Consider the following 13,101-nt stretch of genomic DNA (forward strand, 5'->3'; position numbering starts at 1 on the left):
TTTGTTCACAATATCTAATCAATGTATGAATGAATGCAAGTTGAACTTTTCCTGGTCCTACTTTTAGTTATAAATACTCTTGTCTTCATTTGTAGACCTGGGCACTGCACTCCTTGTCATTGTTGATAGATTCCAGTGGTCCAATGTATCATGCCCATGTGGAATCAAGTTTGTCTCTCGTCTTGCTGCTGCTGTTGACTGTGCCTCTCACTCATACAGAAGTTCATCAAAGTTTGGGTGGTTGTTTGAATGTGCTTATTACCACCCTGGGGCCAGAATTGCAAGGTAACGTGTTTGCAACAGTTAATCATTGTGATGAGAATGTTCAGGAGCATTTCAGATGTACTTCTCATTGCATGATAAATGCCTGAAATTTACATTTACTTAAAACAATAGTGTTAATGTGTATTTAATAAATTGATTGATTCCTTAATTTTTCATTATGTCTGAAAAAGGAATGTGTGCTTTCCATGGAAAGCATAGGTTTTTTTTGTGTGGAAATGGGAGAATTTCTGTTTGTTTCATATAATTTTCAAACATATATTGAGCTAAAATGAGTGCTGTTTTGAAATTTAAAAAGGGAGGTTGGAAGAGATGTTTCAGCAAGACCTAAATTGATTTGAAGTTAAGTCAAAATGCAAGATTTGGATATGATGTATGGCATTTAATAGGAATGGGAGACTCAAAATGTTGGATATCTGTTGCTGGGCAATATCCTGTACCCATTGTGTCTTTAGTTAGGATTGATGGGATAATCCTGACTTCAGACACCTTTTGTATTGTCAAGTGCTGTCAATATCTCTGTCTTTTGTTCTTGGTAGAAAATGCAAACATGGTTGATGGATTAGAGATTTTTGCTGTCTGCATACATATTACATTGTGATAGCCTCTGTCTTCCTGTCTTTTTTTTAAAAGTATTTTTATTCTAACATTTTCAACATTTTTACAATTCACAAGAACAAACACCCCAACACTTTAAACCCCCTATCTCCCCCTCCCTCCCCGCTGCTGACGATTACTTCCCGCGAAGAAGTCGATGAATGGTTACCACCTCCGGGCGAACCCTAACAGTGACCCTCTCAACTTAATCTTCTCTAGGCCGAGAAAGCTCGCCATATCAGTTAGCCAGGTCTCCGACTTCGGGGGCTTTGAGTCCCTGCAAGCTAGTAGTATCCGTCTCCGGGCTACCAGGGAGGCAAAGGCCAGAACATCTGCCTCTTTCTCCTCCTGGATTCCCGGATCTTCCGACACCCCAAAAATCGCCATCTCTGGAGTCATTGCCACCCTTGTTTTCAATACTCTGGACATGACGTCAGCAAACCCTGCCAATATCCCCTAAGTTTTGGACGTGCCCAGAACATGTGGACATGGTTCGCTGGTCCGCCCGCACATTTTACACACCTATCCTCTACCCCAAAGAATCTACTCGTCCAGGCCACTGTGATGTGGGCACGGTGGACCACCTTGAAATGGATCAAGCTGAGCCTTGCGCATGTAGCGGTCGCATTGACTCTGCTCAACACGTCCGCCCATAAGCCATCCTCCATCTCTCCCCCAAGCTCCTCGGTCTGCGTCTCCTCCGCCCCCATTAGTTCTTTGTAGATGTCCGAGATGCTCCCCGCTCCCACCCATCCCCTGGACACTACCCTATCCTGGATCCCCCTTAGTGGCAGGAGTGGGAAGGATGATACCTGCCTACGCAGAAAGCCCCGCACCTGTAAATATCTGAAGTTGTTCCCTCTTGCCAACCCAACCTCTCCTCCAGCGCCCTCAAGCTAGGAAAGCTCCCTTCCAGGAGCAGGTCCCCCATCCTCTCAATTCACCATACTCGAAGCCCCACATCCAAGCTCCCTGGGGCAAACCGGTGGTTGTGTCTTATTGGGGACCAAACCAATGCTCCCACTGCTCCAACTTACCTCCTCCACTGACCCCAGATCCTCGAGGTCACCACCACCACAGGACTGGTGGAATATCTCGCCGGCGGGAACGGCAGAGGTGCCGTTATCAACGCCCCCAAGCTGATGCCCCTACATGAATCTGCCTCCATCCGCTCCCAAACCGACCCCGCCCCCACCACCCACTTCCTTATCAGCAATGTTGGCCGCCCAGTAATAATTACTGAAGTTTGGCAGGGCAAGCTCCCCCTCCCCCCGATTCCTCTCGAGCATCACCTTCTTCACCCGCGGGGACTTACCCGTCCAGACAAATCCCAGAATTATTTTGTTAATCCTCTTAAAAAAGGACTGCGGGATAAAAATTGGGAGGCATTGGAATACAAATAAAAATCTCGGTAGGACCGTCGGCTTAACCATCTGCACCCTCCCAGTCAGCGGCAGCGCATCTCAACTCCGCAACTCGCCCCTCATCTACTCAACCAACCGGGACAAGTTCAATTTGTGCAACTGGCCCCAGTCGCGCGCCACTTATATCCCTAGGTACCTAAAACTGCCCCCCGCTAACCTAAACGGTAGCTCCCCCAACCAACCCTCCTGACGTCTTGCCTGGGCTACAAACATTTCGTTGTTTGTCATATTCAGTTTATATCCCGAAAACAGGCCAAATTTCCCCCAAAGTCGCCATGATTTCACCCATCCCTACCACTGGATCTGCTACATGTAAGAGCAGGTCGTCTGCGTACAGCGAGAACCTATGTTCCATCCCTCCCCGAACCAGCCCCATCCAGCCCTTTGAAGCTCTCAGAGCAATTGCCAGCGGCTCTAACAGCAGTGGGGAGAGGGGGCAATCCTGTCTTGTCCCCCAGTACATCTAAAATAGTCCGAGGTCGTCCTATTCGTCCGTGTATTAGTCTCTGGGGCCTGGTACAACAGCCTGACCCAGACCTCACCGAACCTAAATCGTCCCAATACCTCCCATAGATAGTCCCACTCCACCCGGTTGAACGCCTTCTCCGCACCCATGGCCACAACTAGCTTAACCTCCCTATTGTTCGGGGGCATCATAATCACATTGAGCAGCCTTCTGATATTGGCTACCAACTGCCTGCCCTTGACAAACCCAGTTTGATCCTCCATAATCGCATCCGACACACAATCTTCAATCCTGGAGGCCAAAACTTTGGCCAGCAACTTGGCATCCACATTAAGCAGCCACATTAAGCAGTGAGATCGGCCTATATGACCCGCATAGCTCAATGTTCTTGTCCCGCTTCAATATCAACGTAATAGTGGCCTGCAACATCGTCGGGGGCAGCACCCCTCCATCCCTCGCCGCATTGAAAACCTTGACCTGCAACGGCCCTAATATCCCCGAAAATTTCTTGTAGAACTCCACTGGATACCCATCCGGCCCGGGGCCTTACCCGACTGCATTGCGTTCAAGCCCTCAGCTACTTCTTTGGCCCTAATCTGGGCCCCCAGCCCATCCACCAGCTCCCTGCCCACCCTTGGGAAGGTCAGTCAGTCCAAAAAGTGTCTCATCCCCTCGGGCCCTGTGGGGGGGGTTCCGAGCGATAGAGTCTACTGTAAAAGTCCCTGAACGCCCTGTTTAGCCCAGCCCTGCCAGATTCCTATCCCCATCAACCACCCTCTCTATTTCCCTGGCCACCTCCCTCTTCCAAAGCTGCTCTGCTAGCATTCTGCTGGTCTTCTCCCCATGTTCGTAAAACGATCTCCACCACCTTGAACAGCTGGCTCATCCTAGACTTTATATGGTGGACACAACCTTCACCTGTATCAGCCCTAGCCTCGCACATGAAGTCAGCACTGACCCCCAATAGCGAGGAGGCAGGCGATATTGAGAAGGTTGGGAAATCCTTCCTCACAAAGTACCGCAACTGCATATACCTGAAACGTTCACCCCATGCCAATCCAAACTTTTCGCTCAGCTCCTCCAAGGTCGCAAAGCTCCCTCCCAGTAGCAAATCCTTCACCGCCTTATTTCCCTTCTCTTCCCATCCCCAGAACCTCGCATCCATCCTCCCCAGCTCAAACCCATGATATCCCCCTAAAACGGCATCCACCCCTCATGCCCCCCCCCCCCCCCCCCCCCCCCCCCCCCCCCCCCCCCCCCCCCCCCCCCCCCCCTCCAGATCTCCAGCATGGCCACCACCACTGGACTCACCGAGTACTTCCCTGGGGCCATCAGGAGTGGCACTATTGCCAAGGCCCGCAATCCCGAACCCCTACGTGAACCCGCCTCCATCGTCCTTCACAAAGCACCCACCTCCCTATTCCATCCCTCAACCTTCTCTGCATTTGACGCCCACTACTAATTCATCAAATTTAGGAGGCCTTGCCACCACCCCCACCTGCCTCACCTCTGCAGCATTACCTTCATTTTCCTCGCCACCTTCCCCAACCAGACAAAGAAGGAGATTATGTCCACCCCACTGAAAAATGCCTTGGGCAAAAAGACCAGCGGGCACTGAAAACAAAAACAAGAATTGCAGTATGATATTCACGTTTGGTGCCTGTACCCGGCCTTCCAACGACAGGGGGAAGATTGTCTCACCTCAGCAAGTCGGCCTTCACACCCCCCCCCCCCCCCAACCAAGCTTCTGGAGACCTGCCCAGTCCCGGGCCAACTGCGCCCCCAGATACCCAAGGTGAGATGCTTCCAAATAAAATGGAAGCCCCCCCTACCCTGCTCCCACTCCCAGAGAGGAGACCATAAAATACTAATTTCTCCTTAAATTCAATTTATACCCAATTGAATATATTCAAGTGGCGGCTGGATATAACACTTGGGGCGAATGGGATCAAAGGTTATGGGGAGAAAGCGGGATTAGGCTATTGAATTGGATGATCAGTCATGATCGTGATGAATGGTGGAGCAGGCTCGAAGGGCCAAAAGGCCGCCTCCCGATAGAAACATTTTCTATGTATCTATGTACCCTGATCGAGGCCTGCCCCATCGTTTGCAGCAAGACCCCCCCCCCCCCCCCCCCCCCCCCCCCCCCCCCGGCCAATCGCTTCCTTGAACATTTCCACCATCAACAGCGCCAACCTATCCTTAAATGTTCTATAAAATTCGACAAAGAACCCATCCGGCCCCGCCACCTTCCCTGGTAGCATCCTCCCGATTGCCATCTTCACCTCCTCCACCCCCATTGGTTCCTCCAGCCCTGCTCTCTCCACCTCACCCAACCTCGGGCGCTCTAACCTGCCCAGGAACTCCCTCATCTCACGCTTGTCCTCTGGTGGCTCCAACTTATATAGGCCCCTAAAAAACTCCTCAAATACCTTGTTAATCTGTTCCAGAGCCACCACCAACTCTCTCGCCGCTGCCTCCCTACACAGCTGACCTGCCAACACATGCCCTGCCTTCTCCCTGTACTCATAGCTAGCCCCTCGCTCTTCTCAAGCGATGAACCGTTTTCCCCATGGACAATAAGTCAAAGCTCATCTGCAGTTCCTTTTTCTTTGCCGGGAGCCCCGGGGTCTCTTACATTGGATAAAAGCATTATTGTTAATCCTTAAAATGCTATTTTCATATGTGGAACCTAGAAGAGGTCATGTTTTGGTTCAGAGAAGACTTGGCCTACATACAGAAGCTATCTTTAGGCCATAAGCACAAAACAAAGCTGTTGGGGGAAAGTCTGAACTTTATTGAGTTAACTCACTTTAGCACAATATGTCTAGAGACTTTCTTCAAAAAGAAATTGTTTTCAGGCTGTTTTGGAATGTATTTCTTTTATTCTTTTTTTTAAAATTTAGATTACCCAATTATTTTTTCCAATTAAGGGGCAATTTAGCGTGTCCAATCTACCTACTCTGCACATTTTTGGGTTGTGGGGGCGAAACCCACGCAGACACGGGGAGAATGTGCAAACTCCACACGGACAGTGACCCAGAGCCGGGACTGAACCTGGGACCTCAGCGCCGTGAGGTGGTTGTGCTAACCACTAGGCCGCCGTGCTGCCCTATTTCTTTTATTCTTAATTGATTCTTCCCTTTATATTTCCTGGCAAAGTTATCTTCCATTTTTGCTGCAATTTCGCATATTTAAAGAGGAAATACGCTTGGCTTTATTGATAGTAGATGCTGCAGCCCCACCGCAAGCTTGAGCATATGATTGACACCATATTGTGGGACTGAAGGAGTGTTGTGTTACTGGAGCAGCTATCTTTGTTTGGTCCTTAAAAGTAAAGTTCATCTGCCTCATGCAGTGGTTCATGGTGGACATGAAAGATGCCATGGAACAGGAGGATCTTTGACAATATTTTTCTCTCCGCTTGGTTACTGCATTTACCCACTGAGAACACTTCAAAAAGTAATTCATTGGGTGGGCAGCATTTTGAAACATGCTAAGTTTATCTTATGTCATTGCTCCATGTGAGGTGGGAGTGAGTCCATGGGAGCAGGTTGAGGGAGTTAGCCGAGGGGCCGTGTGTCCCTTGGGGAGAGGTCACGACAACCAAGAAACTAGAAATTATCTTAAATCATGTAAGTTTTTTTGGGGTAAATATTGCTGTAACACAGTTACAACCATCTGAAGTTTGCAATTTAATGGTGTTCTTGGATTGTTACCAGTGCAGGGCAGTTGCCACCCAGAAGTTTGAACTTCTCGGGCAAATTATGTGCAGTCCTAGAACATAGAACATAGAACATAGAACGATACAGCGCAGTACAGGCCCTTCGGCCCTCCATGTTGCACCGACATGAAAAAAAAAACTAAAGGCCATCTAACCTACACTATGCCATTATCATCCATTTGCTTATCCAATAAACTTTTAAATGCCCTCAATGTTGGCGAGTTCACTACTGTTGCAGGTAGGGCATTCCACGGCCTCACCACTCTTTGCGTAAAAAACCCACCTCTGACCTCTGTCCTATATCTATTACCCCTCAATTTAAGGCTATGTCCCCTCGTGCTAGCCACCCCCATACGCGGGAGAAGGCTCTCGCTGTCCACCCTATCTAACCCTCTGATCATTTTGTATGCCTCTATTAAGTCACCTCTTAACCTTCTTCTCTCTAACGAAAACAACCTCAAGTCCATCAGCCTTTCCTCATAAGATTTTCCCTCCATACCAGGCAACATCCTGGTAAATCTCCTCTGCACCCGTTCCAAAGCTTCCACGTCCTTCCTATAATGAGGCGACCAGAACTGTACGCAATACTCCAAATGCGGCCGTACTAGAGTTTTGTACAACTGCAACATGACCTCATGGCTCCGGAATTCAATCCCTCTACCAATAAAGGCCAACACACCATAGGCCTTCTTCACAACCCTATCAACCTGGGTGGCAACTTTCAGGGATCTATGTACATGGACACCGAGATCCCTCTGCTCATCCACACTACCAAGAATTTTACCATTAGCCAAATATTCCAAAGTGAATCACCTCACACTTCTCCACATTAAACTCCATTTGCAACCTCTCAGCCCAGCTCTGCAGCTTATCTATGTCCCTCTGTAACCTGCAACATCCTTCCGCACTGTCTACAACTCCACCGACTGTCGTCTGCAAATTTACTCACCCATCCTTCTGCGCCCTCCTCTAGGTCATTTATAAAAATGACAAACAGCAACGGCCCCAGAACAGATCCTTGTGGTACGCCACTCGTAACTGAACTCCATTCTGAACATTTCCCATCAACTACCACTCTCTGTCTTCTTTCAACTCGCCAATTTCTGATCCACATCTCTAAATCACCCTCAATCCCCAGCCTCCTTACCTGGGAACGTTTCTGGAGGTGGCGTGTTTCCCCAGTGCATCTTTGAGGTACCCCCCAGACACACTGCTCTGGAGTTATGGGCTACTGTCTTTGGCCTTTGCCACAAACTCCATTCCCTCGCTCCACACTCCAGTTCTCTCCTTGTCAAGTTTCTGAAGCTGAACTACACTGTTTGCAACTTTGACTTCATACTTGACCCTGAGATAATCAGCCAACCACACATCTGCATCACCACTAATTTCTATCTCCATAACATCATTCAACACACCTTGCCTAAACTCATCTGCTGCTGAAATCCATGCCTCTTCACGTGACTCTTTCAACAAACTCCAGGCCAGTCTCTGATGATCTACTCCTTCTGAACTTCACCATTCAAAAAGGTTCTGCCCGTAACTCTAACCAGCAGCAACTCATTCACCCATCATCCTTGTGCATATTGACTTACATTGGCTCCTAATTAAACAACCCCTTTTTTAAAAAATAATTTTTATTGAAAATTTTTTGAATTTATACAACAATAACGCACCATAGTAAAATACCATAAAATAACAATAATATTAACAATCATAAAGATTCGCCCCACCTCCATGAACAACACAGCATTTTAACAACAACGCAAATTAACACAATATAAAGTTACAGAATAGAAACTTCAATAAGGACCCCCCCTCCCTCTCCGGGTTGCTGCTGCTATTGGCCAAGATACCTATCTTTGAGCCAGGAAGTCCAGAAAAGGCTGCCATCGTTTATAGAACCCTTGTATTGATCCTCTCCAATTTTAAAAATCCCGCCATGTCACTGATCCAGGTCTCCACACTTGGGGGCCTCGCATCCTTCCACTGTAGCAGAATCCTTTGTCGGGCAACTAGGGACGCAAAGGCCAGGACACCAGCCTCTTTCGCCTCCTGCACTCCCGGCTCTACCGCAACTCCAAAAATCGCGAGTCCCCACCCTGGTTTGACCCTTGATCCAACCACCCTCGACACCGTCCCCGCCACCCCCTTCCAGAATTCTTCCAGTGCTGGGCATGCCCAGAACATATGGGTGTGGTTCGCTGGACTTCCCGAACATCTGGTGCACCTGTCCTCACCCCCAAAGAACCTACTCATCCTAGTCCCGGACATGTGGGCCCGGTGCAGCACCTTAAATTGGATGAGACTAAGCCTCGCACATGAGGAGGAAGAGTTGACTCTCTCCAAGGCCTCCGCCCAAGCCCCATCCTCTATCTGCTCCCCGAGTTCCTCCTCCCATTTAGCCTTCAGCTCCTCCACTGCCGACTCCTCCACCTCCTGCATTACCTTATAGATGTTAGACACCTTCCCCTCTCCAACCCACACCCCCGAAAGCACTCTGTCCATCGTCCCCCGCGAGGGCAGCAGAGGGAATCCATCTATCTGTCGCCCAGCAAACGCCTTTACCTGCAAGTATCTGAACATGTTCCCTTGGGGAAGGCCAAATTTATCTTCCAGTTCCCCCAGGCCCGCAAACCTCCCGCCAATAAACAGGTCGCTCAATTTACTGATGCCCGCCCTTTGCCACCCCCTGAATCCCCCATCCTCGTTCCCCGGGATGAACCGATGGTTGCCACCCAGTGGAGCCTCCATCGGGCCCCGTGTTTCCCCCCGATGCCGTCTCCACTGTCCCCAGATTCTTAGGGCCGCCGCCACCACCGGGTTTGTGGTAAACCTCTTAGGGGAGAGCGGCAACGGCGCCGTTACCATGGCACCCAGGCTCGTACCTCTACATGACGCCATCTCCATTCTTTTCCACGCCGCCCCTCCCCCCTCTATCACCCATTTACGCACCATTGACACATTGGCCGCCCAATAGTACCCCAGAAGTTTGGGCAGCGCCAGCCCGCCTCTATCCCTCCCTCGCTCCAGGAACACCCTCTTCACTCTCGGAGTCCCATGTGCCCACAGAAAGCTCAAAATACTGCTAGTCACTCTCCTAAAGAAGGCCCTGGGGATAAAGATGGGCAGGCACTGAAAGAGGAACAAGAACCTCGGAAGCACCGTCATTTTGACGGACTGTACCCTCCCCGCCAACGATAATGGCAGCATGTCCCACCTCTTGAACGCCTCCTCCATCTGATCTACAAGTCTGGTGAAATTATGTTTGTGAAGAGTTCCCCAGTCCCTGGCCACCTGCATCCCCAGGTACCTAAAGCACTCCCCTCCCCGCCTAAGCGGGAGCCTACCAATTTCTTCCTCCTGGTCTCCAGGGTGCACCACAAACACCTCGCTCTTGCCTAAATTTAATTTATAACCTGAAAAGGTCCCAAACTCAGCTAGCAACTCCATCACCCCCGGCATCCCTCCCACCGGGTCCGCCACATATAGTAACAGGTCATCGGCATACAACGACACCCTATGTTCCTCCCCACCTCGCACCAAGCCTCTCCACCTCTCTGAATCCCTCAACGCCATCGCCAGCGGCTCGATTGCCAGTGCAAACAACAAGGGGGACAGGGGGCAACCCTGCCTGATCCCTCGGTAAAGCCGGAAATACTCCGACCTCCTCCCATTCGTGGCCACGCACGCCATCGGGGCCTCATAAAGCAGCCTTACCCATCTAATGAACCCTTCACCAAATCCAAACCTCCCCAACACCTCCCATAGGTACCCCCACTCCACTCTATCGAAGGCCTTCTCCACATCCAGCGCCACCACTATCTCTGCCTCCCCCTCAATCGCCGGCATCATGATTTCATTCAACAATCTCCGCACATTCGTGTTCAGCTGCCTTCCCTTCACAAAACCTGTCTGGTCCTCGTGCACAACCCCTGGCACACAGTCCTCTATCCTGGTGGCCAGGATTTTTGCCAGCACCTTAGCATCCACGTTGAGGAGAGATATGGGCCTGAATGAACCACACTGCTGGGGGTCCTTGTCCCTCTTTAAAATTAACGAGATCAGCGCCCGCGACATCGTCAGGGGCAAAGTCCCCCCTTCCCACGCTTCATTGAGTGTCCGCACCAGCAAGGGGCCCACTAGGTCCACAAACTTTTTATAAAATTCCACCGGGAACCCATCCGGCCCCGGTGCCTTCCCTAACTGCATCTGCCCGATCCCCTTAACTAGCCCCTCCAGCTCAATCGGCGCACCCAACCCCTCCATCTTCTCCTCCTGCACCTTTGGGAAAGAAAGCCCGTCGAGGAACCTCTCCATTCCCCTCCTCTCCCCCATTGGCTCCGACCGGTGCAGTTCCCCGTAAAAGTCCTTGAAGATCTCATTCACCTCTACCCCCTTCCGCACCACATTCCCACTCTTGTCTCTCACTCCAGCAATCTCCTTAGCCGCATCCCGCTTACGGAGCTGATGAGCCAGCATCCTACTCGCCTTTTCACCATGTTCGTACACTGCCCCTTGTGCCTTCCTCCACTGTGCCTCTGCCTTTCTAGTGGTCAGCAAATCAAATTCAGCCTGCAGGCTGCGCCTCTCCCCCAACAGTCCCTCCTCTGGTGCCTCTGCATACCTCCGGTCTACCTCCAGCATCTTTCCCACCAGTTTATCCCTCTCACTCCTCTCGCTCCTCTCCCTGTGTGCCCGGATGGATATCAGCTCCCCACGAATCACTGCCTTCAGGGCTTCCCAGACCATCCCCACCTGAACCTCCCCCGTATCATTCACCTCACGGTACCCCTCAATACTTGCCCGGACCCTCCTACAAACCTCCTCCGCCGCCAACAACCCCACATCCAACCGCCACAACGGGCGCTGGTCCCGCACCTCCCCCATCTCCAACTCTATCCAATGCGGAGCGTGGTCGGAGATTGCAATGGCCGAATACTCGGCCTCCTCCACTCTCGGAATCAGTCCCCTACTCACCACGAAGAAGTCTATCCGAGAGTGGACCCTATGTACGTGGGAGAAGAAAGAGTACTTGCGTGCCCTCGGCCTCACAAACCTCCATGGATCCACCCCACCCCTCCTCTCTCCCCCCCCCCCCCCCCCCCCCCCCCCCCCCCCCCCCCCCGGACGCCTCCAGATCCGGGACCCGTCCCAACATACGCCTCATAAAGCCCACATCGTCCCAATTTGGGGCATACACACTAGCAAGTACCACCTTCTCTCCTTGTAGCCTGCCCCTAACCATAACATACCTACCCCCCTTATCCGCCACCACCTCCGATGCCTCAAACAACACATTTTTCCCCACCAGAATCGCCACTCCCCGGTTCTTCACATCCAACCCAGAGTGGAAAACCTGCCCCACCCATCCCTTCCTCAGGCGGACCTGGTCCGCCACCTTCAGGTGGGTCTCCTGAAGCATTGCCACATCTGCCTTTAGCCACTTCAGATGAGCCAGTACCCTCGACCGCTTCACCGGCCCATTCAACCCTCTCGCATTCCAGGTGACCAACCGGATCAGAGGGCGTCCCGCCCCCCCTCCCCCGTCGACTAGCCATAGCCCATCGACTGCCCGCCCAAGGCCAGCATCCCCTGCCTGACCCAGTCCCCACAGCGACAACACCTCACCTCTGTCCCACCAGCTCCTTCCTGACCCTACCAGCAGCAACCCGGTATTCCCCTTTCCCCCCCTCACTTCCCCCCCCCCAGGGTAGGAACCCTCCCAGCCGCGAACCGTCCTCCATTGTACTTCCGTGGGTCAGCTAACTTCTGCTGACCCCGGAAACTCCCGCCAATAACCCGACCCCTCCCGAAGTGGGATCATCCCCCAATCTATCCCTCCAGGCACCGCTCCAGCGCGGGGAAGAACCAGTTAAGGCCCCGCCTCCCCCGTCATCGTCTCCGCCCCCCAGCCCCGCAGCGCGGGAAACCAGAGGAAAGCCCGCGCTTTCGCACTGCCCCACCACACCCTTCTGACGCAGCTCCCAAATACCAGCCCCACTCCATACCCCCAACCCGACATAGAATACAACAAACCCCCCCAACCCTCCCCGCAAGATACAAAACTCAGACAATGCCCCACGGCAAAAGAAACATACCAGAACAACACCCCCATAAATAACCATATCAAAATTGCAAAAGTACAACAAAAAAAAAAGGAAGAACACAGCAACAGCAGAAACCAGCAAAAGAGCATTACAACTGACCCCCCAACCCCTAGTTCAAGTCCAGTTTCTCCGTCCGCACGAAGGCCCACGCCTCCTCCGGGGAATCGAAATAGTAATGCCGGTCCGAATAAGTTACCCACAGGCGCGCGGGCTGCAACATTCCGAACTTTATCTTTTTCCTGTAAAGCACCTCTTTCGTCCGATTAAATCCGGACCGCCGCTTAGCCACCTCCGCACTCCAATCCTGGTAGATCCGTACTACCCCATTCTCCCAATTGCTGCTCTTCACCTTCTTGGCCCAGCGCAGCACACACTCCCGATCACTGAACCGCAGCACCGCACGCGGGGGTTCATTCTCCTTAGGCCTCCTGGCCAGTACTCTGTGTGCTCCCTCCAGCTCCAAGGGCAGATGGAAAGACCCGGCCCCCACTAGCGAGTTCA

At 51.7% G+C, this 13,101-nt stretch overlaps 1 protein-coding gene across 4 annotated transcripts in view; it reads left to right on the forward strand.

Moving 5' to 3' along the window:
- heatr5a (HEAT repeat containing 5a) overlaps positions 1-13,101 on the forward strand; it is a 244,745-nt gene that overhangs the window by 113,790 nt on the left and 117,854 nt on the right. For all 4 annotated transcript variants that reach the window (XM_038781265.1, XM_038781281.1, XM_038781255.1 and 1 more), the window contains one exon: positions 96-285. In XM_038781265.1, coding sequence (XP_038637193.1) covers positions 96-285 — 190 coding nt within the window. The remainder of the gene's footprint in view (positions 1-95; positions 286-13,101) is intronic.

This window comes from Scyliorhinus canicula, chromosome 2 (genome assembly GCF_902713615.1).
Source record: "Scyliorhinus canicula chromosome 2, sScyCan1.1, whole genome shotgun sequence".
In the NCBI taxonomy this organism is placed as follows: domain Eukaryota; kingdom Metazoa; phylum Chordata; class Chondrichthyes; order Carcharhiniformes; family Scyliorhinidae; genus Scyliorhinus; species Scyliorhinus canicula.